Source organism: Phalacrocorax aristotelis, chromosome 1 (assembly GCF_949628215.1).
Source record: "Phalacrocorax aristotelis chromosome 1, bGulAri2.1, whole genome shotgun sequence".
Taxonomy (NCBI): domain Eukaryota; kingdom Metazoa; phylum Chordata; class Aves; order Suliformes; family Phalacrocoracidae; genus Phalacrocorax; species Phalacrocorax aristotelis.
In genome coordinates this window covers 189827176-189855054 of record NC_134276.1, presented here as the reverse complement: position 1 = coordinate 189855054, position 27879 = coordinate 189827176, and the positions used below count along the sequence as shown (strand labels likewise).

At 36.5% G+C, this 27879-nt stretch overlaps 1 protein-coding gene across 14 annotated transcripts in view; it reads right to left on the bottom strand.

The window, feature by feature from the left end:
• Positions 1-27879, bottom strand: part of FOXP2 (forkhead box P2) — a 440819-nt gene that overhangs the window by 117730 nt on the left and 295210 nt on the right. For all 14 annotated transcript variants that reach the window (XM_075081092.1, XM_075081101.1, XM_075081089.1 and 11 more), the window contains one exon: positions 12016-12105. In XM_075081092.1, the coding sequence (XP_074937193.1) occupies positions 12016-12105 (90 nt within the window). Of the gene's footprint in view, positions 1-12015; positions 12106-27879 lie in introns of those variants that run through there.

The window sequence follows — 27879 nt, the reverse complement described above, 5'->3', positions numbered from 1 at the left end:
CTTTACCCAATATTATTCAAAACTTGAGCCAATGGATTTTGGTATGTCCTGAAAGGTGTAAATAATGTATAACTATACCTTGTGTTCACACAGTTGGGCATGAAATACACTCAAAGATGTATGAGTATAAACTTGCTGCCTGCTGTTCAGTCTCACTTCAATGGGTATGTCAATGCTGTATGTCTCTGTGTGTCTCTGCAGTTCTTTTTTCTTTCTTGCACTCTGTTAATGTTGCCAGAATGCACTGTATGCTCTCTGGAAATCTGATTCACATTAACATTTTGTAGAGTTATTAATACAGGAAGACCCAAATCTCTAACACAAAGCTTTCATAACTACAATAGTAAAAATAATAAAATATCAGAAGTATGTAAAAGAAAAGTTTCATCCTAACAATGATATCAATACTGAGGATGTTAACTAATGCATTTGAAGTTTAAAATTCATGTTTTCTTGATTGTGGACTGCTAGTCAAGCCAAGTGTCTAGACCAGTATTTGTCAAAAATAACAGTTCCTCATTGTTTTCTCTAAGAGAGAAAGCACACTAATTTTGATCCTATAAAGGATACCCTTCTCATGTAAATCACACTTTAATTAATAATTAATAATAACACTAACAAAGTTGATATGTCACAAAATGAAAATCACAATACTGAATCTCCCAAACTAAAATAGGATGAACAACTTCTTGTACCTTTTTTGTGGCACCATTCTAAAGGCTGATTATGTTTACTCTACAAGGAAAAAACAAGGAAAGTATAAAACACTCTGCCTGGTAAAGCAAAGGATTTCAAAACCTTTTCAGAATTCCTGATGAAAGTTTCATGGGGGGAAAAAGTGACTTAAACAACAAGGATTCTTTGCCGAAATAGGATTCTGTTTATAAGTTCCTCCTAAACCCTTTGACATTCACAGAGGTTTAATTGAGAAATAATTTCTGTGTAAATGATGTGGTGCATCAACATTTCTGATACATTAGATCCTACCTTAACTACAAGAAGGGGTCCAATTCTGGTAACACCAAAATTATTTAGGGTTCTCACTTTAAAAAGCTAAACAATTCCACACAAAATAAAAGCATTATCTAATCTTTTTTGTGAGTTTTCATTACATTATAGTTTATTTTAAAGATGATGCTATTACTGTAGTCAAGCCTTCCAAAAGTACCTCTAGTAACTCCTCTCTTACTATACTTACAGTCCAAAAAATGAAAAGATCTGATAAATCTAACAAAATCTGATAAATATTTTACCTCGACAGTCCAAGCACTCTACACAATTGGCAGGTTTTACTATTTCAGTTTATCTTGACAATGTTACTGAAACGCAGGAGGATTAAGAAATCAGCCTTGACAGCTATTGATACAATATTATCTCTGGATGTATTTTAGGACATTAATTACAAAGATTAAGTCTGATACAATAGCGCTTATGTTTGTTAACTATAAATATTCTAAAGAATCATACACAAAGTTATAATTATTTGCTTCTAGAGGTATGGCTGGAGTATTACAATACAAACTGTACCACCCCAGTCAAATTACGATGACTAAATACTCACTCAAAGAACTCTATACAAGTATTCCCCACCCAAAACAAACATTTTCCTAGACTAAACTATTTTGTAAGATGCTAAACTAGTATGACTTTTCTTAATGTGGAAAAGAGCCCCCTCTCTTAATCTTGGCTCTGAGACTTGTTGGGTCATATTATATGCCAAGCCCTAAAATGGCTGCAAAAATAATGATCTCATAAGTGGGCTGTTAGACTAATTGACTTTATTTTCAGGTACCATGAGACAATCACCTCAACACTATAAACACTTTAAAACATTATGGAAGCGCGCATTTCTGGAAGAAAAAGTACTTAAAATATTTTTTTTTAAATAAATTCTGCCTCTTGCTTCAGTATATTTATTGCAGAGAAAAGAAAACTAATTTTAGAAAAATAAATCTTGCCTCTTGTTTCAGTATATTTATTGCAGAGAAAAGAAAATTCATTTTAGAATGAATGCCTTGCAATTAAAAATGTCCATATTTATTAATTCAGTGGTATTTCTTCTATGTCTTACTGATAATTATGAAGTCAATACATTTTTCTAATAACTTGAAAAAATACAGGCTATGTCAAAAGATGTGAAAGGTACAGCTACTTAGACTATGCTCATAGAAATTACTATCTTTTGTTGTAAACTAACAAGTAAGAATTAAAGTATCCAAAATGGTCATATACTGATAGTGAATTTAAACAGATGATATATTGTGAATTCAGGATGTCACCTGTATTTTACTAAATGCCAGTTATTATCTAGTCTTTAGAATTTTCTGTTCATGAAACATGCCATAAATACAGAGAAAATAAAGTTGACTTTTGAAAAAATAATCAAGTGTCACGTCCTTTAAGGCATTTCATGTACATGCTGTAATTTTAAGGTGGCATTGAAATCCTTTTAAAAATGAATCTGTTGATATGGTGTAATGTGCTTATTGAAAAATCTGCACACTATTCTGTTTCCTAGAATTTTGCTATTGGCTTCAATGGCTCTCCACCTTCAACAAGAAAAGAAACCACAAAAAAAACCCAAAACCAACCAAAACTAAAAGGCCCACAACAGCACAGGACTAGAATAGACTTTATGAGTCTTCAATATTTTTATTATTGTAATTCACATCATGAAAGTCCCTGTCTAAGCTGGTCAAGCTTTATCTTTAAAGTAAGTACTCTGCATGGGAGGTGGCTCTTCCTTCCACTACTTCTACTACAAGAGTGTTCCAGAAATTCTTTTCTCTGCATAGTGAAAAGCTTTCTGTTTCATAGGTCATTCATGCTCAGCTCAGCTACCTGTTCCCTTGTTTAACACTGCACTTCGTAAGTATAAAAGATGCCTCCTCTTTCCTCAAGTTTGCTTCTTGACTCAAACTGCCAGAGCAATTACAACCATTCAGCCTATGCATCTAGTCTGAATGAAACCTTTATGGACTTGTATATCATAAAAATGTATATAGAATTTACATAACCTAACTGTAGGTATATAGCAAATGTGCTAAGCTGTCAGCCATAATCAAAACAGTGAGACAGCTTCACTTCATGGAAATTCAGTGTCAGTACTAGAACCCTGAATCTTTCAACAGAACCTATATGGAGCACACTTCTAATACACTAATAAGGCACCAGAAATTAGGTGGATTGCGTATCTCCCACTACTCCTGATGAGGTCTCAAAGATACCTTTTAAAAATGGCATCAATATTTCCCTATTTTTTCTCACCTATGTTATATCACTGGGCATTCAGAGTCATACAGTGACCAATACACTGAGCTTCTCTCTTCCTTTTCCATTTTAAGTGATGGACATAAGCTTAAGGAAGATGTATTTTTCAGTTTTTAAACACATGACCCAGTACTTTGCTGTACTTTCTAAAATTTATTAGAATTTACTTTCTAAATTACATTCTTGAAACACACCTATCTTGTACAAAAGCCCAACCCTCTTGTGAACCCTATCCTATTTTCTTTTCCATGGGTGAAATACATGTCTCCTATTGTTATGGCAGGCTTGGTTAGGCATTTTTTCTTCCTCACCCGGAGTATGGGTTCAACCCTTTCTAATCCAGAGATATATGCAAACGTTAATCACCATTTGCCTCTGAATTTGTGTTATTACTTCTACTTCAGAGTCTATGCCCTCAAACTGAGGCTTTCCATGGTATCCTAAACTGTTCTGGAAACAGAAACAAGCACTGGTTTGAGTATGCGTTCACACCACACCATATCTTATATTGGGAAGTATTTTTCTTTAATTTAGTAATTTGATTATTCTCAAGAATCAAGCCCATAGCTATCTGGGCACTAAATTACAGCTGCATCAATTTGGAATTAATTCTATGAGTACAGGTAGACTTTGGGGTTTTTTTTCAATATGTTGGGTTACTGCATTGGTTTCCCTCAATACTGCGTCGGCTGTCTTTTCTATCCAACTGAAAGCGTATTTCTTGAATACATGAAATTTACTGGGAACACTTAGGGAAAAATCTTATTCTTCAGTTATACTTCAGGTTCTCGGTAAGATCCTTGAAGAATATTGACGTTGTTGGCACACCATACAGTTTCCTTTGTACATATTATTATTGTACAATTGCTTTTCAAAGCTTCACATAATCAAGTAGTAAAGCACTGAAGTAGTGTTTAGTAAATTTTTCACCATTAATTCTGTTTCATAACACCCTCATCTGTCTGTCTCAAGAAAATTATATTAGCAGCATAAGAAGGCATAAAAAGACCTAGAACATCAAAGTGGCAATTGTTGAACAACCCCCTTCTCCAATAGGATAGACTGATGTGCTTTTCCACTCCACTGTGTGATTGCTTTTTCAACAGCACACATGCTCACATGCTCTTTTTCCTCTAGCATTACAGTGTAATATTTATGCATGTTCATCTGGATAATTTTAACAGTTTTTAATTCAACTTTACATGCGTACAGCATAAGCGAAGCTAAACTAAAATTAACACCTATGGTGACCTTGGCGTATGTTCAAATTCCTGATTAGCCTGCTCCCCACACCCCTAGTAAAGTCCCCCTGCTAGGTAAAGCAACTGGAGAACTAACACACAAACTACAAAATACTGTCTAATGATGTGAAAATTTCAAGACAAGTATTTAGTTCACAAAGTAAAATTAATCTAAGAAACAAAAAAGTATGGGAAGTAATCTGCACAAGGAATGCCTTGAATGGCTAAAGGAGGGAGACTGGATTTTCACGTGGAAACGTGCATTTGCCACTATTGACTGAAGATTGTCCATTATTTAGTCACAGAACTTTGGGTTTGGTAGAAAATTTCCTTGGCTTTTATAATTGCATGAAGAAATGAAAAACCTTCTGGAAAAAAAAGAACTTTCCTTCACAGTAATTTAACTAGAAACAATTTTTTAAAATCTATACCCTTCTAGCGCATTCACAGAATATTTTGTTCAGTTGTTTTTCCTGCTTTGGTAATTTCTAAATCAGTGTACACTAATGTGTTTTTCAAATTCAAGAGTATCAGGAGAGCCTTGCTCTCCTAATAGGATGCGATCCTAAACTGGCATAATTAGGGCCCTGCCTGGGAGCACACCCTTTAATAGAGCCGCACACTGAGTGGGGAACCATTCACACATTCTCTCTCAGCTCTTCACAAGCTTTTCTGGGCAGTGAGCCAGCTGGTAAGAGAATCAGGCTGATCCAACCTGTTGCAAGAGCCTGGAGAAGTGGCTCAAGGAAACCTACACCTCCCAGCACTGCAGAGGAGCAGCCCAAAGAGGAGCAATCATGAACGTGCACACTGGCTGCACCGGGAGCGCTTGCAGGGGGACAGAGCTTTCCAGGTGATCAAGCAAGGCAAAGAAACTTCTCTGTAAAACTTGGAGAGTCCTACAGTTGAGAACATAAAAACCAGTCCATCCATCCCGTGCATGGCAATATTTTCTGGTATGAGACAGGCTGGAGATTCTACCATTAAAGAAAGATGGGTCTGCTGGTCTGCTATGTAAAAGCCAGCTGCTGACCTAGGCACTCTCTCTGGAGGTTTGCCTTTCTGAATCCGAGTGAAGAACCAGAGTGTGTGTGTTCTCCCCTCTCCTCCCAATCCTCTAGAAGTACAAGAACCAACAAGAGAGAAAGGGGAAAAGGAAAGACATGGTAGTGATGTAGGTGACAAATGATTCCCTGACAGTCACGGTAATGGAGTGACACGTCAGACTGCTGCACAGACATATGTTTAACATCAAAAGGCCACCTGAAATCCCTGACCACATAGTAATCCTAATTAGTATTGTGCATATTCAACACCTGTAAACAGAACTTGCATAATATTTCTTTCCTCTACCTCCAAAATATTTTGCAATATTGCAACAATATTTTCAGGATAAAGATGCGAGCTCTGCACCAGCTAGTTTTTTCCCTCTCAGATACAGATGAAGCCATTGTGCAATAACTTCCATTAGAAGGCTACTAGCAAGAATTTTTCCATGTTACAAAGATCATACATAAGGTTAGCTGTACTATTCTATGTACCTGAAAATGACAACTATCTGCTTTATCAATATGAGATAATACCTCAAGTTGACCGATACTACTTTAAAGTAAAAAGGAAACCATACTAACTAGTGCCACTTTCTTTATAGATGTATTTTTTAATACTGGAAGTTTTCAAGAGTGGAAAGTGACTTAGACTAGATCTATTCTTGAAAAATTTTACAGCAAAATGGCACACAATGCAAAATATGGGTTTTCATGAGTAAAAGAGGTTCTCAAAGACAGGACGTAAGCCCCTGGAGCAGACTTGTATCTATATAAATAAGGACTTCCCAGCAACTTTGCTATACAGATACTTCCACTGTAAATCAATGAAATATGTCCATCTTTCTTTCTTTATTACTGTATTTATCTCCCTACTTTAAATGGAACTCCTGTTTTCTACACCATGAAAGCTTGAAAATGGATATTTCTCCTTTCCCTCCCCCCCCAACTCACCTAAAAATAACTCTTTGCCTTCTTTCCATCTCTTGGGGTTATCCTTGTCTTTAGGGTGGGTTCACTGATGCAAATTTCTGCACCTTAGAGGATAACTGCATATTCCTCCTAACAGACTTACAAGGGAAAATGGGACTTATGATTTTCCAGCAGCTATTTTCCAAATTTAATTTACCCCAAGCCTCAATGTTTGCTTATATGTAGGCCACATTTCCTCCAGAATTATACTCGAGAGGGAAAAAGACTGTTTATCACTACTCTTCTCTTACACTATATATTAGGCATTTGCATCTTTCTAAATGAGTGCTTTCTAGCATGTACAAAATCCTCCTACTTCCTATGCTTAGCAGCACACATTAGATAAATAGAAATATGTAACACGCAGTTTTTGCAAAGACAGTTTTAGACCAGTTAGATTTGTTTCTATTTTTGTTGAATGTAATGCAAAGAAAACTATGTAAGTTACATCCATAACATTTTTTTTTCTGTTTTTAAAATGGGATTTTTTTGCTAACATTATGCATGCATGGTTTCAGTCAGTGAGCATTAAGTCAGAGGGTATAATTTAAAAGCAGGGTTTTTTGCTTCTTTTTCCTCACGTTCCCAATTCCTTACCTCTCAAGATCTCCTTATGTATGTTTTAAAAAGTAATTAAAAGTTACAAAATTAATGTTATGTTTGCTTATTTATTATGTGCAATGAATTTTAAATTCAGACCCACATGAAGATCCAAAGGGAGATGATCAAACTAGGGGAGAGTAAGGCAAAGAGAGTAGGTTAAAAGAGATTATGAGTATCTTTTCATGCGAAATTTTCATGCTATAATTTTGCATTTTGCACGTCTTTAAAAAGTGGTTCTTCTGATACTATGCACTAATGCAATAAAATTAAGTCAATGAACTTAAATGCATACTTACTTTTCCCAAATTTTATCAAATGATTACACTTCAGTGAAGTGCTCATGCTAAATAAACAAAGCTTACCTTAACAACTCAACACTCCACACAGCATGATATTTATACAACAGGCTTGGTATACACTGAGCTTAACCCTTTGATTCCAGGAGTCATGATTTCCTGACATGCCATCCTCATACAGAATGCATTAGTACTGATGTGGAACAACAAATCTTCCAGCATGAAGGAAAAAACAACTAAGCAATTTATTGTAGATATATTAACTTGTGGGACTGAAGATAAATTCCTATTTATTGTAATTGGGATAAAGTTCAAAGTCTGACTTTATGAAAATAAACCACTTCTTTAGAGACATTACAGGGAATAGAAACAGCCTTTTCATAGTTCTTAGAGCAAACAAATAAAATTCTAACTAGCTGCCTAAATCACTATGCTATGCAGCCAACAATAGTATGTGTATCATGGACAGATTAGCCTAAGCACCGAGATCTGCCTACCTGGAAGGGAAATAATTGCAATGCTGTACACGACCACCCACCAGTGGCAGCAAATTGACAGCATTTACCTTTGGGTTATGCTTGTGCTCTGCACAGTTGCTGAAGAACCGCAAGTCTCGCTCATGACTGTAAGTGTAACAAGAACAATGAAGCTGCCAGTTTTAAAACTCAGACTAGACGGCACCAGGTTCTTCAGTGGCCATAAGGACAGTGACTTTCTGCCATAGGAGAATGAGCTACAGGTTCTAAGAGCTGAAGTGACATCTTCCCTATTACGTCTACTATAGAAATGTGGTAATAGGGGGTGAAATCGGTGAAAACAATCAGCTCGTTTCACCACAGATTACCACAATCAAAGCTTCTTCAGAAAAGAAAAATATTCTCAATCAAAAACCAGGACTACAGAAATATTAACCTTACTACTGCAATATGTTTTCCAGGATGCACAGTACAGAAGTAAATGCTGTTATCTCAATATATGCAGGTTAACATTATCCTCAACGCTCATCACAAACCCTCCTTAGCTATTCTGCAATATGACATTAATTAATGTGTGTACTGATTGGATCCATTCAATTGGTGCATCAGTGTAATGAATGGCACATATAAACATGTTTCAAATACATTTATTTGGATATCTATACATGAAAGTAAAATAACTACTACAATTGGTACTCAGGCTTGTCAGATGGGATGTTTTTCTCCTGTTTTGCATAAGACATGCTAATGGTTATGCCATCTGCAGTCTGAAACCCAGAAAATGTAAATCAGAAAGTAATAGCAGATCAAGATAAGCGTCTTTCTAAACTGCAATTTTTGCAGGTATTCTGTTAACTCACAGTCTAAATATAAACCTCCCCCCCGAAAATAATTACTAGATCCAGGTAACTTTTGCATTAAAAACTAAACCAGAAACATTTGCCAACACAACATTCCTCTTTTACAATAGATCACATAGCTAGCGGTAAATTTAATAAGGCTTTTCATGAGAAGGATATAAAAGACACTCAAATTCTTCTAGGAAAATCCCAGCGGTTTTCTAAAACCATCCCCTCTGTAAAGCACAGTAGAACTTGACAACTTACCCAACACCCTGTTTTTGCAAAGTTGAGGACACAAATTTGAAGGTTTCTTCAATAAGCTTTCAACTTGCTGATTAGCTAGTAGGTGCTGTAAGTCACTAAAATACTTGACGCATTATGGAACAACAGAGAGAACATATATAAAAATACCATATGCTACTTTCCCCCAAATATCCATCCAATATGAAAAGATGGCCACTGAAATTAATACCATTTTTATTCTTCTTTGGCACATGGAGCAACAGAATAGTTTACATCAAAATATGGAGCACATGAGAGATGCAAAAGCAAGGCTTACCTAACACCCACATTTGCCTGCAGATGTGTGATCTAGTTTTATAAGTTTTATTAGGTTTTTACTAGATTTATGAATCAGTTCTAATGTAACTCCAGTTGCCAGATCAGTAAATTACTCTGAAATTAGAAATACACTAATATTAAAGTATTTTAAAGTATTGGGAGGACTCTGTTTCCTTAAGCACAAACACAAGCAAAAGTATTTTTGTCTTATAAACCTCAAATTGCTTATACATATTTAGCAATTCCTACTGCTAGGGAATTTTGGCTAAAGTTACGATTAAATTTGGCATAATAAAATAATAATACTGTACAATTTTATGACCCATATTACAGTATTTGGTCAAACAGGCATCACGACGCTCAAAATGTGAATTTCCACTACCTAATGAACAATGAACAGCTCTGTAGTAACAATAAAAGGTAGAAATAGAAAAGCTCCAAGGACTCATTTTCAAAACCTTTATACATCCTTTTCACAAAAGAAGAAAATTAAAATGGAGTTTGTGCTCATACCTGAATTTACATGGTATTTGATACATAAACCAAAGTCTGGAAGCAAATTTCATTTTCGTCTCATTTAATAATGAACCAAATGAAGTGTCCAAGGCTAATAAGAGGCACTGTGTACACATTGATCATGGAAGGAAAAGTTGGAAACATGAGCAATAATCTTGGCTTTAGTGAGCATGTAACAATTCTGAAAAGAAAATTATTTGCTTTATTTTCTTCCTGCCTTGCAAGTGTGACTCAGGAGGTACTGACTCTTCCCAGCAAACATGTAATACAGGATGCTTCTACAATACGCCATCCCATGGCATTTAAAAATCATGCCAGGGTTAGTGCTTTGGGAGTAGGAAAGCACAAGACGCCCTCTCCTCACCTCATCGTCTTCTCAGTTGTGTAATGACTGACTTTGTCTCCAAACATGGTTTTCTCTGCTTTCATCAATGCCTACAACAAATAGTGCACCCCCACATCTTTGTGTGAGATCTGTGAGATCACCCTGATCTCACATCAGCTGTGAAAAGGTTTACGAATGGGTGGAGAACGTGAACAGAGAAGTCAGTAGCTCCTGAACTGCTCCAGTTTACAAGTTGGAGTATTAAAGTAAGCTAACCTCACTGGGAAACATATACTGGAGAAATATAACTGTTTTTTCCTGTTTCATATACTTCCCTTAACGTCCGGACCTTGTACACTCCTAGTACAGCCCATGTTATCTCTCAGAGTGAGGAGCTGGCAGAATAAACTACTTTCACAGTATTCATTAAATTAATCATCTCCATTATTCAGCCCTTCAAGATCACCAATTCCACTTCCAAAAACTTTAAAAAACAACATCGTTCATAAGCTGCTGCCTTTACAACTACTCTTCTGGTGTGACTTCAGCCAGGAAGATATGTAATGCAGAGCAAAGTCAAGGGTGAAGAGTGGAAAGCTGACATGGTCCCAGGACTCCTACGCCTCTGGACTGGACTACAGCTACAGCATGGCAAGATGCCAACTTGACATGCTTTCTTTTTTCCATTTTCTTTAGTCATTTCCCTAAGTTCTTGTTTGGTTCTGAGCAAATAAATACAACGCTAAAAGTATATTTGAAGAGAGCTGATGTGGAATGTGGAACTGTTTGCTGTGTCCAACATTGCTCCATAAGGTTTCACAAAGAAAAGGAGACAATGTGAATTACATACAAAAATTGAGCAAGTGATCAAATTTCACATTTTGCTGGTGGAGAAAAAGATAAGTTCTGGTGCCTGGGGTCCTCCATTATGCACGACAAAAACTAAAAATGAGATAAAACCGCCTTACTCCATCAGAAAACGGGAAGTTCCAAGAGGATAAAGGCTCACCCAGAGAAATAGATGTGAGGAAGAGAATGATAGGAGCTATAATTTTTATTTCTGAACAAAATAAAATCGTCTCTCATGTACATCTTTTGTCTGTAACAGACTAATTCAGCAAACACTCATATTTGGTCTATATACAATGAGAGAACCAGTGTTGTCAGAAGAATGTAATTTCATATGGAACTATGAATTAGCAAAAAATGAACTAAAACCTCAAAAAAAACCCAACAAACCCCAGATAAAATTTTTCAAAAATAAAATGCTATCTATAGTTTTACTCATAACGCATTTAAAATAATTATTCAGTAAGGGAACTCCTATTCACCTGAACACAGTCTGAAGCCCAATGGCATCCCAGTGTGAAACTCTGTGACATATGTTTTTCTAAAATGGCAGAAGCAGCTCTTTCATAATTTCATGCAGTTGTGTTGGTAGTTTCTGAATGCTTCCCTGTTTGTCACTTACATATAGTACTGATGAGTTATTTAGCAATTTTTTTCTTGATACTGCTTTACTCTTAGTCTTAACGCAGCCATTTTTACAATTTAATCCACGTATGTGTAAAAATCACATACCAATTTTGTTACATGTCTATAAAGAATTAATTTATACCATAGCTATTGAACTCAGACTTAGTCTTAGACATTTTAAGCATCTATAGCCATGAAAGGCTTTTGTAACTTACAGTGAATTTTCTCTGTGAATGAGAAGTCACCAGCACACAAGCCTGCAACCTCTTGCATGTGATTGTGCACATAGAAAACGTTAGAGCACAGGCATCCCCACACACACCTCACTTGTGAGCAAGCACAGCACTCTTCCCTGAGAGTAAGGCTCCAAAAGCAACAATACTTTACTAACCTGCAGTGGTCTCTGTTTATCACTGCCCTTAGGAGATTTCAGTGCACTTGTCTGTTGCTGTAAAAGCAGCTGCCTTGCTGCCTGGAGTGCCTAAAAAGTAAAAAAAAAAGTCAATAATTTCCACCAGTTCCTAGAAAGAGATGAGTTACTCATTGCTAATGGTAGGTAAAAGTCCAGTCGAACACATGCAATCTCCTCCTATTCAATTTGTATTTGCTAGATTTCAGACTTCGGTTTGTTTTTGACGTAAAACATTTAAAAAAATCATCTGAAAGTACACATATAGGACTTCACTAGAATTTCTGAATGTACATGAAATCCTGCAGGAAATAAAGTTAATTTGTTTAAAGTGCTTGAAGAGGAAAAATCATAAACTGCATCAATAGCCTCATTTCCACAAGGAACTTGTCTTTGAGTGTTCAACTAAAATGCCCACTCCCTTGCAAATTATCATTCAATTTGCATTTTCATATTAGAATTTTGAAGCAAAAGCAAGTAGACTTCAAGTGTTACCGGAAGCTGTAATTAAATTTGACAAATCAACATCAGATTATCTTGAAAGTGAATTAATAAGGATATTCATTGAAGATTAGAAACACTTTTTGTACTTACAATTCAAGGAGAAACCTCTCCTTTGACAAAATAAAGTGTGATTTTAATGCCAAATAAAAATGAGTGGTTTTCATTTGCATTCTTAGGAAAATCAGAGAACAAAGAAATTACTACTCAACCAACCAGATCTGACTCTGGGATGACAGTATCCCAATCAAAATAGAAAATGTTTTCATTTATTTTATGTTTTCATTCCAACTCAGCAAAACACAGTTAAACATATGAAATGTAAACAAACATTCCACTTACCCAAAGAAGGCTAATCTAAATTAATTTTTCCTATAAATCATTTTTAAAATGCCGAATGTTATAAAGTGGTATTTACTAAGAAATTAAAAACCCCAAACAATTCAAAACATTTCCACTGAAACTACCTGGAGAACTCTCTCCCCCCCCTTAAAAAAAAATCAGTTCAGTAAATAGCAGTTACAGCTTTAAAACACATCACACTATTACCTATGCTATTAAAACATACTGTAGATGGAATATACCGCAATAAATGCCATTTGATCAATGTTCCCTAAAATAATAAAGATTCTCAACTGATAAAGAAAGGTACAATTTTGATTAGACTCAAATGAGGTGGTTTTTAAGATAGTTTCTAGTATCCATGACAACAGTTGCTTTGACAAGATGTGCATATGGCATTACACTGCCAGCTGGTGTGAACAATGTTTGAACTACTGCATTGAGATGCTGAGCAAACAGAAAAAGTTGCCACGTCTTAACCCTCAGGGAAGGCAGTCATCCCCTGATCAATTATGAAAAGACAGAGAGAGGGCTGCTACAGTCTGGCTCCAAGCAAGTTTTCTGAGAAGGCAGGCAGACATAGAAAACCAAAGTAAACAAACTGAATGCACTAGCACCATCTCCTAACAACATTGATTCGTCTCCCCATAGAAAGCTCTGGTACAAAGTTTGCAGAGCAGACTTTTAACATTTGGAGACATTCCCACAACAATCCCTGTATTGTTTCATCAAATTCTCAAGTAATTACAGGTCAGCTTTACAAAGACTACACATTCCTCTGAACCTAAGCAACGAGACGCACAGAACTAGCTTCTCTCTGCCAAAAATAAATAAAAGTTAGCATATTTCAAAGTGCACTTGAAATATTTTGTTACCAAGGAACCACTGGATGCCCTGTTTCCTATGTGAATAGCATAATCTCTTCTGCACTCACAGTTCTTCTGTAGATCCTAAAGGACAATACTGCTCTGTCCGAGATCAGAGATAAATATATCTGTTGATTTCAGGGGCACCGGGATTTGGTCCCAACATCTTGCAGTGGTTTAAGCACAAACATGGATTAAATGCGTGAAGAGAAGATCTATGGTGTATTAATAATCCTTCCCAATTGTTAGAGCTCTCCGAAAGGGAAACTTCAACGGAAGCAAGAGAACTCTTGCACTCCTGAATTCATGGGAGACTGTGCAGGAAAACCAACCTCACCACTCCAGGTGATACTGCTACAAGAACTAGAGGAGAGATCTGGAGTTACAGAAAACAGGAAAAACCATAAAGATAACGATTTTTTATTCATGGCAGTCTCAGAAAATTCATTAGACAGCCTTTATCTGGAAAAGAAATTGTAATGATGTACAGCTGATGTATACTTGCAAATAACTGGGACACTCGGTAAGTTGTTTCAGTGTCCTGGTCTTCCTTAGCAGCAAAGGCATCTCACATCAATACAATAACACAATACAATAAAACAAGCAAGCAAGCATCTGGTAAAGCTGTACAGTTACAGTACTTGAAAATTAGAGAATTAGAGTATGCTGCAGCTCAGATTTAAGTTAGACAGTATAATTTCAAATTGTGGCTAGCGTACTCCCATGGAATCAGCCCAAGAAAGCATGACTTCCTTCTGCTAACTACAAAAAGAGTCACACCATATGAAAAAGCAAGGCAGCAAAACAGGATATGTTTGCATAAAAGGCTCTACTACTTAAACTATTGTGATTCATATATGCTGGTTGGGATATCTTTAAAGGAGTAAAGGCTCATCTTTTAATACAGAATGTCTTATAAATGATGACTACCTGAATACTTCAGTGATCTTATTGTGGCAGTTTAGATTATTGTAAACACAGGAGATAGAAGAAGAACAAAAAACAATTTTGAGAGATCAGAGATGATTTAAAACTCATAAGGAGAAATCACTGTCAGCCTTTGTTCTTATAGCAGTTGTCATATGGTACCTTTTCCTCACAGTGTACAGCTTAACTTCAGATTTTGCTACTCAGTAAACAGCCTCCCAGAAACAGACTGTTAATTTCAAAGGATTATTACTGACATTATTCATAAGTGAAGATTATGAGACTGTAAAACATTCAGTTCTACCAATTCATTTGCTGCTATTAAATCTTCGCAAAATAAACTGACAACTTGAAGGAGTCTTTCAAAATCCATAGTTTAACACGTACACTTCAGGTAAAAACCCATCATGTGTACCATTTATAAATTTCTGTGAACTAACTTGATAATAACTCATGGCCTAAAAACAGTTTGATGAAGACAAACTAACAGACATTTATAAATCTGGCAGATGAAAATCATCTTGAGCCCTACCTCAAGTTAACAGCAGCAAGAACAGATTCTAAGGCAGCCAAAATTGTATCCAGTTTCCAATAACATTTGTTTCAAATTTAGTAGGCACTTTTCCTTAATTAAGTTATCTAAATTAGTAAAACTATACAAAAAAGTCAATGCAGACAAAAGCAATAAAAAGAACTGAGGATTAGAAATTATTTTAATAATGCAAATGAAAATCATTATAATGGCTGTATAAGCAGGAAATTTGGGCATATGGTTTCCAGAACTCACTGTGTCTTCTAGTAAAATATTTATTGGGAACACTACTTCTTAATATTTACTGTGCAGCTTTGTTATAGCTAAAATTTAAGCAGAACAAAAATGAAATTAATTGCATATAACTCACCCTATTAAAGTTGATAAATTGCAGTAGATTTTGCAATTTGTTGGTGGTAATACTATGAGATACAACTTGCTTTTATTTTGTATTCCAAACCCTTGTATTTAGTTTAAGCATGCCTTAAAATATTTTTTAAATTTTTATCATTTTAACAAAATGAAAGCTGCCCATAAAAGATGGTAAACTTATTACTTTTTTTAAAAAAAAGTTAATATATATGTATTTTTAGGAAACAGATGTCACTCATATCTTTCCTTTAAAACCAGGAATGTTTAACCTATCAGCCTGTTGCATTTGAGACGTTAAAATGAAAAATGACATCTACGCCCATTAATATCGTCAATGTATAAACAGCACAGCGTGACACATTCTTGAGAGCTGAAGGCTACAAAATCTCTCTGAAACATAAATAACAAAGCACTCAGAAGCATATTTGATGTTGATATTCATCTCTGAGAAAAACACTGCTGCCTGGGCTTCTTATGAAAATAGATGCAGCCCAAATGGATCTCCTGTAATTGGTTTCAGATAGCGAGGTCAAAAGAAATATGATACAAGAAACTATTATGTGGAACAGGCAAAACAAGAATGTTTATACAGGCACTCCCTATTTATACTGACAAGAGGTGTACGCTTTGCAGATAACCAGAACCAAAAAAACTTGCCAGAAGACAGCCAGATTCTTTCCCTTTTCTAAGTCCAAATCCCTATTTTATTTTTTCAAATAACTGCATACTCTAACATTCCTGCTGAACGTGAAAGAAGTTTCTGAACATAAAATAAGTTTCCAAATGGCTGAATATGTCAAACGAGAGTCATCTCGCTGGTAACACTATGCAACCGAAACGTATCAACATGCTAAGCTGGATTTAAGGCCAAAGACTGCTCTGGACTGGTTGAATAACAAGTTAACCAAATGATGACATAGCTACATTTATTATAAAAACCACTGCTCCTTTACCCCCTGCTGTGGTCCCATTCTCCAGCTGGCTCCAAACGAAGCCCAGAATCACCCACAGTTGTATGAGATCCTCAAAAGATGGTGACAGAAAGACAACGCTGTTCAACATTCCCCTACAGCACTCAAAGGATACTGCTAAACCTTTGTCTCTCGTTGGCTCTATTTTCCCAGAAAGTTCTCTAATGAATATCCCAGCCAGTCAGCATGGCAGCTTATAGTCTTTACAAATGGAGTAGCAAAGCATTTAGCACTATTCAAAGAATCTTGAATTTAAGATGATCCAACTCCTTTCCAACAGCAGTCTCTCCAGAAGACTTGACAGGAAAAGCAAACTCCCATGCACCCCAAGACATCCTAATTCTACTTAGTGAACAACACACTCTTTCTCTAAGCTACGCTAAGAAGATAAAACCTATTGGCCTGCAAGCTGAGGACAAATGTGCCATACTACAGAGCCCATGAAGTCAACGAAATCCTGGATGGAACTAAAAGCCAAGCCACAAAACCAGCCTGATTTCACCTAGGAGTGGTAGGCGGAACAAGTATTACAGCGTTTTCCTACAGAAGTAGAAACAAAGCACCAGATAGCTAAGGCTGTTGGAACCCACCTCAAGAAATAAAATAACTAAGAAATGTAGATGGTCACTAAGAAGGATTTCACTCAATTAACCCAACATCGAAGTATGCAAATACTCAAACAAGAAAGATTTGCCTGACTTCTGCATCTAGATTAGCAGCTGCAGACAGCCCCAATATGTGATGGGCGCAATTTCAGCAGCTGAACTGCAGGGTGCCCTGCAGTCTTGCCTAGCAGTCGAACATAAACCTGCAAGAGACCAAAATAATTTGAAACTCAATTACAGTCAAGAAGAGGCAACAACCTTGGACATTGTATAACCATCCCAAGTATTCCTACCACCAGGTTGCTAGATAAGAGACAGAATACAACACCTGACTTTCTACAGCTATGTCCCCAGAAAGGGGTGGTGGCCACTGAATGCTGTGCTCAGCCCAAGCCTACAGGCTGGGATTAAGTGAACAGTGAAAAACCAGAAAACATTTACTGTATTGACGCTATAGGAATTTGTGCCAATGAATGCCTTGTTCCTAGATCCCCAGGCTGCTCAGCTTTTCCAAGGCTGGGAAAATTCCCTATTTGTCCAGGACAGCAACTCTTCATGCCTGAGGAATTTCAAGATAAAAAGGCAGGGCACTTTGAGGGTTAGGTGGCAAGTGGGGAAAGCTGTTCTGGATCACAGTTTAACATTTAACTTATGTACTTAGATTACTTATGTGCCTCATCTTAGAAATGTAAGAATTTCACTGCATTATTTTACTAAAAGCAGTTTGCAGATTTGGGGGTTTTTTTTTGTTTTGTTTTCTTAGGATGATACCGCCAGTTTCAGCATACTGAGGCTCTGATTTTGATTCAGATCTGTGGTCTTCCCTGCAACACAAACAACACTAGAGGATGAGATCCTCAATCTACCTGAGCTTCTGCCCTGATGTTATCCAGGATTAATTCGCAACTGAAGAGAAAAAGTAACAGTAATAAACTGATGAATGCAACATGAAGTCTCATAATGCTGTTTAATAAAAGGAAATTAATCACATAATTGTCATAAACCTATTTTCAAACAGCAATCTATCAGAGAGAAATTATGCATCTGTAGTTATTGACCTTTCATTTTACCATGACTGATTCGTAATTAGACTAGTTTTGTGAAAAATAATAGTTAATTACCAGATTTTTTTCACTCTAATTGTTTTGGCATTTTTTTTTTGTTTAGCGTCTTACTTTTTCCCCATGTGAAAGATGCTAAATAAATACAGGGCACTAATAACTTAGTGGCTAACGTATTTCATTTTAGAAAGCAAATTTAGCTTCTTTCTATATAACCCAATTTAATGGATACTAAACACTGTTTCAAAAACAACTCTCTCATTTTTCCTGCTCATTATTTGGCTGACCAAGAACTAAAAACGAAACAACGGCTTGCTTCAGTTCCTGGTGGCATTATCAGGGCTCTTCCCCGAAGACATGAGCCTGCATTGGTCATTAGGGCTACACGTCACACCACGCGTAACACGGCCCGTGTCAGCAAACTTAAATGCCGTCTCCGAGGCTTGGACCACCTGAGGAACGCAAGTGTCAAGCGTTAGGAGAGATGGGGCCCCACAGCACCAGAGTTGTGCTCCAACCTGAGAATGTCCTTTCTTTCATCTAACATGCCTGAACTTAACTTTCCTTTTGTAAACACAGGAGTAGGCAATCTACCCTACTTCATTCCTACTACTTATATCACGCAGTGACTAACTGAATTAATGCAATCAAAACATAAACAGTGCACATATCAAATACCGGAGCCACAAGCTCAAAAACGTCCTGCCAATGCTACTTTCTTCCATGTGGTGTTATTTTTAGAAAACTGGGTCGTGTAATAGCTAAACGGAAGAGCTGATCTCTTAGTTTTACAGGAACAGAATGATGTAATGGCAGCCTGTTTTCCACAAGAAAACTGGTATGAACTATTTTACATGAAAATCAGCTAGCAGATACGTAAAAGCTATTTAAGTGTACAGGGAAAAGAAGAGCAATCAATACAGCTATCCCATGTGTGAATCCAGAAATAAAAAAGATCCCTAGAATTATTATACATTTATATAATATTTTGGTACAAATGTGTATGTATCCTTGATTTGAAAGGAGTTGGTTAAAAAAAGACCTTCTTTCAAGTCTGTCCATTGTAGACATTCACTTACTGGCTGTGAAGCCTACTTTCAGCTAAAGCAGTCTGAAACAAAGTAGTGTTGGCTTAGGTGGAATAATAGATGGCTTGATAATTTATAAATAGGAAAGGAACTGATGCAAATGAAAGCAAGAGTGGTCCCATTTGTACTAAAATCAAAATGCAGAGCAAATGTGGGAGGAGAACAAAACATAATATCAAGGGAAGCATTATAACGTTCGTCTGTTAGAAGGCAGCGGTTTTAACAGATAGATATCTGAAATGGAAATTTCAAAATTAAAGACAATGAAATCAGCATGGAGATTATTAAGCAAATGATTAATAAAAATCATAAGATACAAACTAAAACCAAAGCTTAGGCAGATATAAAACAAAAGGAAGCACATACTAAAAATGTTTTGTTCTGGAGAGCAGCAAGATTCTTAGAACAGAACCTAAAATTTGAGAGGACAGATGTAAGGAAGGACTGACTAGTTTTGTTAAGTAATATAGAGATGTTACATAAATATACATAAAATAACATGCGAAGAACAAATGCCAAAGGAGAACTTACCCTAGAATGGCCTTAGCTCTTTAGAAGGCAGAAATAAATGCCTCTATCTTTACAGTGTATTTTCAATTAAATAACATTCTATACCATGACCAGCAAAGGGGTGCTGACACAAAGCATCATAAGCACAGATTCCTCATCCCAATACCCTGCAAGCTAGGAACTAAAGCCATCCACCAAAGAGTATGGATCTACGTGGTACCAAATTACAAATAAATTTACAAATAGATTTACAAATAAAGTTACAGTAATTATACAAATCAAACTCGCTCAGCCAATGAAAATGTGAGGAATTACACATTTATGGAAGATTACTGATTGAAAGGACTCCAATTATTTGAACACTAAACTGATTTGATTTACCACTGCCCTTACGAATCCATACCCAGAGACATGAGTGAGATTGCAACTACAAAAGGAAATATTACCAAAATGGTCATATCAGGCTTTTGCAGTATGGGAGGAAGGCACATCAGCCATTACTGAAATATCTAACTGATAATCAGTGGAGATGAACGAAGTTAATGTCTGAGCTTCATATTCGATATTATGAATTGAAAGTTTCTTTTCAAATATTTTAATAGATCTAATTACTGAAGTTCTGTTTTTTACAAGGACATAATTTAAAAAAATCTCAGATTTAAAATATACATCTATGATGAAAAACATATATTAAAGACATAAGTCAATAGCGTCATGTTAGTATGATAAAAGCAATCTGGGACATATAAATGGAAGTGTCATATACAAAACTGGTATTTTTTTCCACTTTATTCAACTTTCTGAAGAAACAGCTAGAGAACCGTACCCAGCCTGGGGCACTATGCTTCAAAGACACGGACCATCTTACCAGTGACCAGAGAAGAGCACTAAAAATGATCACGATGAGGAAAATCCAACCTATGGGATAGCAGAAGTCAGATCATAAAAACAGGAAAAAAACCCCTAAAGCAATAGCAGTCTTCAGCAAGTTTCTGCACAGAAAGAATTAATTGTATTCCGTGGGTAGGACAAGCAAGAATGGCCTTAAACTGAATCCAGGGAGATTTAATTAAATTTAAGAAGAAACTTCCCAATGGTAGGGATAGTGGAGGAGTACAATGAATTGTGTAGAGACTGCAAAAGCCTTGTCACTGGACCTGTTTAAGAAGCATCTTCAGGAACAGTTAAGAGCAGTGATTCTGCTCTGGGACACAAAACATCTTTACAAGTGTCTTCCAGCCCTAGTTTATTTGATTGTGTGGTTCCTGTGAAAGCATGCCAAGTTCGGATTACTGTCATGTCTAACACCTTGCTACATTTCAAATAACACCATGTTCTCATAAACTGAGTATCATGAAGCTTCAGCATGGTTTGTTTCTATGGTGAGTTAACAGCAGAGGATCAGTAAGAGCTATGCATACAGGCTCACTCTTTGGAATTTTCCGACCTTACGCGACCACATTTGTGTTTATGAGACAATCCTTGAAATTTTTGACTGAACAGAGAAATAGTTTATACAGAACAAGAGGTGGGTTAGAATTAAGCACTCCGTGCCCTAATTGCAGTCAGGATTCTTGTGTCCTCACCACCAAGTACGGGCACAACAGTAGCAGAAAACAACATTTTCTTGATACCTCAATTCTTACGATGAACAATAGAGCCCTGTCTGAAATGACATGAAGAGGAGAGAAAAGCAAGGCAAGAACAAGGGTCTGAATTGACTTCAGTCACACATCACCAAAAAAACCAAAAAGCAAAAGCAAATTGACTCAATTTATTGTGAGTTTAAATCTAAAGCTACAATAACAGAACTTAGAAAGTACCTTAATTAACCTGATTTTAATCATGTTTTTAATGAAATAATTGGATCGAAAGTCACTACATAGTCTAAGCCACTTAAAAAAATCAGTCTTTATTGCTAAAGCTAAATCAGCTCTACTGAAATCCTAGTAAGTCCATTATTTTTTTCCTTACAGATATTTTTGTAATGCTTTTCAAAACTTTAGTCAGCACGAAGAGCTACAGGTACATATTAAATACAAGAATAATTAGGGGAAGAAACAATAAACATGAATGTAAATAGGTGATACAATAATAGCCATTTTATTTGTATTTTTTCAAGGTTTTTGATAAACCTTCTTTTGGAGAGAGAAGTGCAGTCCTGTCTGGGGTTTTAAAAAAAAAGTAAAAACACTGATATGAGATCAAGAAGTAAATTATACAAATAAACACCCATTTTCTAGGCATTAGACTTATCAATGGTGGCATTCAGCAATAGTTATGAGTGTGCTGATAGCACAAGGTCTGATCTAACCTCCTTGGCATAATTCTGAAGCATTAAAATCTGCTACTACGTAGGGACTGTGAGGCTCCTGAAGAACCTCTGTACCATGATCACAAATTAATTTATATGTACGTATGTGTAAAGTAACAGATGCATCCACTCACATAAAACTAAATACCTTTTTTCTTGAGGGAAATGCTTATATTCTGTGGAAAACCCTATAAAAGTAGCACTGATTAGCTCTGCATCTCTCTGAAAGAGCTATCTGCACTTGCGGTCTACTCTGGTCTGCCCAAATTACTACAATTGCAGCGCTCCTCTAGGGCTGCTTATATACCTTTTAACTCTTTTGGTACATTTCATGATGATCTAGCAGGCATGATCCAACATGGAAGACCTCTGTCTCTGACGAATCCCAGTCTTCAGGTTCTTGCTGTAGCCGGCAAATGAGTTGTGTGTTTTGAAGGGGAGCCTTAACAGGCTGTGTAGACAGAGCTGCTGAGAAAGAATTCTCCACTTTGGGGACTTTTAAGAGTGAAGATTAGAACGGAGTGAAATGACAAAGAGCTTTAATTTTAAGCTAAAATGCAAGTGAAGACAGACAGGCAAATGTCCTCAGGCTCCTAATTCTAGTTTCAGCCCTTGTGAGATCTGGTAGGGAGTATATTCTTTATGATTAGAAGCTTGCAAGGATGAAAAAGAAAAGACCTGAAGCTACTAAAAATGTTTTGCAGAAGAGGAATAGAAAGACATTTTGCAATTCCCAGGGCATTTAGGTGCTGGAGAAATGATAGCAACTGTACGAGGAATTCCCAAGTAGTATACATGAGCAACACAACAGGTTAGGCATTTGAATTAAAAGGTAGATGTTCCAATCACACTTCATCAAGCTCGCTCAGGGAAAACTGATCCTTATTATATTGCCTTGGCATCTACAGTAATCTTCCTGAACAGCAAGCTAATCAAGGAATTATAATAATAAATATGCTCAGGGGCATTACCACCTTTAGATGCATTTGTAAAAGTAGGCACACCCAGTTATGTTGGTGCCAAACATATGTAATACTTCACATCAGTTAAAGTCTCTTCTGGCATCAGATTGTAAAAATTTCCTCTGAACCATGTAGCATATATTGCATAATCACTATCACTAGCATGCATATTAAAAAAAAAGCACTGGCAACCTAGGCACATGATCAAAATACACTGGAAATGAAGTTTAGATGTAAATTTTACTCTTCTTATCATTTTCACTGTTCCTAACTTTACACAAATCAAAATCTGAATTTCAGCTTTTGTTTTATGAGTCTTCTGTCATGCCTTGTCATCAACTCAGCATGGTCAAAACTCAGTTCATAGCCTTCTCTTCTAAACACACTCCTCTTTACATAATGCATATAGTTCAGATCTCATGTCCTTGAAATATTTTCCAGATTTTCCTTTCTGTAATACATCCTTTTTCCTTCTTGAAACATTTTAAACCTCATCGATCTGTAACAATTCCTATACAATTCCTCTTTGTGACTTCTCTTAAAAATTCTGGATTTCTTTCAGAGATTCCTTTATGTGAGGCATCAAGTCATCACCATTGCTCTTCCTTCCTTCAAATACCTTCACCCACATTGTCTCTAAGGTGTCTATGAAAAAAGCACAGATGAGGGGTTTACTTCCCTCATAGCACTTTTTACTTATTCATTAAAAATAAATGTGTATGTCCACACTTGCGCACTTACATAAGGCATATGTAAAACTGTATTATTTAGCTGCTTCCTTCTCCCCCGCTCTGCCTGTGCAACCTGCACCCCAACTCGAGAGCGGACCCCAGCACAGGAAGGGCCGGCTCTCCACCAGCCCTCACAGCATCGCCACTGTACATGGCAGAAAAAAGTAATGAAAGAGCCCAATCTCCCACTTAATCTAAAAATCATTATTAAATCAAACCCAATATCTAGCCATGCACTAAATTTCTCATGCAGGTTTTTTTTTTTTTTGCAGTATTTTTACAGTACTTTTAAAAAACCCAGCAGACTGATAATCAAATTGCCATTTTGAATTGTTTAAATAAAACCATAGAGGTACCATCAAGGTGTGAGATAGCATGGTATGAATTAAAGAAACACTACACTTCTGCAGCCTTTTCACACACATACCTGAGTTATAAATGCTACATTTTCTTTCCTGAAAAATATGAAGCAAAAATTACCTAAATAGCCTGGATACATACACATATCCTCCCAAACCTTAACTTCTTTAGCAATCGAGAGTTTCTTTCCACATCACTCCCACGTAGTTTTACAACATGACAGACTTTTCACTGTCCAATGACCAGTGGAATTATCAAACTTGCTGCAAACTTTCACCTTCTACAATTTACTGATAATTAAACTTGCATATGGATGGCCAACTTTTTCAATAAATACTCTATTTTATCCTCTGGAATAATTTCATTATTTTATGAAATATTTTGTTAACAACGGTTCCTTATGTCTAGTCCTCGATTCCTCCCATGTAACCATAGGTTCAGAGATTGAAAAAGGAAGCAAGGCTTTTCAAGGAAAGATAAAAGGGCTTTCAAAATTTAGTAACTGTATGTACTATAGAGCAGAATCTTTTATGTCTGACAAGTGTACTTCATCTAGGTATGATACTGGCAATTTTTTGAGTATATCAAACTATTCACAGTGCCACATAATAAAAATAATAAACTGAATTCTAGTTCTAAGCTCATAATCATTTTATGTGCTGCTTTCAACACACAGTACTCATTTTACATCGGTAGAAAGACATGGGACTACATAAAACTAGTAAACATGTAAAGGTTGGGTTTTTTTAAACTGAGGTGTGATGATCTGTTACCACTTTATTGCTGCTAATATTGCCTTTTGTTTTAATTGACGAGGCAGGAGGCAGTGCATCTTATCTGTGAACACTCACCTATATTTTCTTCCTAGATCATCATTTCTTCATACAGTGTATTGCAAGTATCATACAAAACATGGATCTATTCCTGACTATATATTTTGATACCATCATAGTGTTACAATGTATAGTAAATTTTACTTTAGCTGTTATTTTAAAAGTTTTATTCCCTCTACTAGAGATGGATTTTTTATTTCGCAGGAGAAAATGTAGATAATTCCAGCTCTGAGATCTGGGGAAAAAAACACACGACAGACATCATAGTATTACTGCATTTTTAGTCAAAAGGCCTTGCCTTTTATGAGAAAGCCTTCTGGATTGTATCTATTAGTCTACTGCAATTCCTAGGGCTCTTCTCATGCCATAGGACGGTGGACAGAAAAATAAAAATGGGAGAAAAACTACTTTATGTCAGGACTTTGGCATTGCTTTGAAATACTTTCCGGAACACAGTTTATGGCACACATAGCTTCCTGAAGGCAGAGCTGTAGCCAGCAGGTGAAACAATCTTTGATTTTAGATGAATGTCAGAGGTTCTCACCCTCTCCTCCAGCAATCCCCAGGTTCATTAATATCACCAAGACATGAATGTACTTTAATGTTTACAGTTACAAAAAATATTAGGGAGTGAATTACTGAAAAGGGTATCACGACAATATCACTTCTACCAGTTCCCTGAGGCTTCACCTACGCTGAGGAACTGGAGAGTGCCTGAGGAGAATGTCATCTTCTGTGTTGGCAAGCTGTGAGCACAGCTCTTGGCACACTTTTCTACCTGTGCTGACCTGCACTCTCCCAAGCAACAGCCAAACACAGTCCTGCAGTCAGACCTTTCCAAGGACCAGTCTCACTAAGGAACTGGATGCAATCATGCCGATTTTGGGGGCTAAAACGCTTATTAGTTCAGGTGTGTCTCACCCTGTGTCAGCTGCACAGTTTAGCATCCAGGAACTGTATGTTTAATTTACTAGTGCAGATCATGCCTATGTGCTCCGAACAGTTGAGGCACACCATGTTTTAGAGCCTCTCTCAGCCGAGATAGCCAGGACGTGATTTTGAGATGGCTTGGGAGAGTTTCAAAGACCCTGATTTCATAGCTCAACAGGTTGGAAAAACAAGTTGTTGACAGAAACACCAGCAACAAACACTCCTTTGGGGGCTGGGGGGCAGGGAGAAGATTCCTTTCATTCTGAACTGTTGCAGTAGGAACCTCCAACAACATCCTATGGTGTGTCTGCTGACAAATTTTAAGTACCAGTTTTATATGGCCACCTGATGCACATGGGGTGAGTTTTACTTCTGAAGTAAAAATTCTGTCAACATCCACTGTTTTATGAAAAGCCTTTTTTTAAAAAAACAAAGAAGCAGGGGGAAAAAAACAGATTTGACTGCAAAGCATCTGTTTCCAGAGTTCCCGTCAATCAAATCCACAAAAATAGTACCGTATTATCGTTTCTGTAAATTCTAATAACGTTGATGGTATTTTTCGTCTTCATGTTTAGGCACTTAAGACTGAGAATTCAGAGTTATGTAATTTGACAAAGTCTGCAGAGAAAGTAATTTTCAGAGCTCAGGTTAGTCACCAGCTGCAAGAGTGCTCCAGCTCAATGCTGGCACTGAACTCTCTCGGCTACGGGTAAAGGAGCAAGGAAGCTATTCAGCAAAGCTGGCTTGGACTCTGGCAACCAGATATTAGGGAACACTGCAAAGGCTTTGGGGTGTCACAAGTGGCTATGGCCATGTGTGATTTGCAGAGAGACAAGTGAACAGCGTAAAAAGGCTCAACTTCAAGTGCTAAGGACTTTTTTTTTTAAGGATACTATAAAAATGAAAACGCCTAGGAATTTCTTAAAAAATAATTTAACAATCCCTGATACTTTTCTTTATATTTTTCTGCATCAAAAGTTGGGAAGATTCTGGCTAGAGGCCTTGTGCCTTTACAAAGAATAATTTTATTATTTCTTCATTGCTAAAAAGATACAGAAATAAGGTGAATCGCAGAATTACTACATGGACTAACACTGTAAATTAAAGATCATTTTAGAAAGTTTTTTACAAGTGGAAAGAGAATCACAATTGAATAGCACCAAAATAAAAACAATGGAAGTAATGTTAAAGAGAGATTAAATTTCTTCCTGACTAGAAGGCATTAAAAAAAGCTCGTATAGAAATCAGAGTATAACAATCAGGCCAGCACAATATCATTGAGACAACACATTCTAGTGACTAGAGATGATTATGCTACTCAGGAAAATAAATTAATTTTACTTAAGCTGACTTCCTTAATCTTCAAGACATGTGTTTCTTTGACTAGTCTGACACAAAGTAGTATAGATACTCCCTCTATTAAAACAAGCATGGGCAGACTCCGTTACTACGAAGTGAGCACTTCTACTGACCTAATAAGCACCATTCCTTGAAATTTGGACACATGGAATGCACTCAAGCTTTTACATCATCTTGCAAGACAAGATATATCATGAGCACCCTTTTTAATTTATCTGCATTGTGAATTAATAGTATTCCAAAGTAAATATTTTGCAACAAAGCTAAAGTAAAAAAAAAAACACTAGGAGCAATGGATGTTTCACCTCTACCAATCCATACGGTCGTTGGAAGAAGCAATTTCTGAAATTTTCCCAACAACTGGTACCAACCTGAGCTTTTGCTTTCCAGAATGTAAGTATGTAATGTAAGAATGTAAGCCAACATTTTCTTAATATTTCTGCATTTTTGAGAATCAAAAGCCTCTGCTGCAACTCTTGAGAAGTAATTTCTGTTCTAGAACATAGTTTTTAAGCTTTTCAAATATGTTACCCCATATTATTGCTGGCATAGCAGAATTCTGGCTTTGTTTAGGCTTGTTTT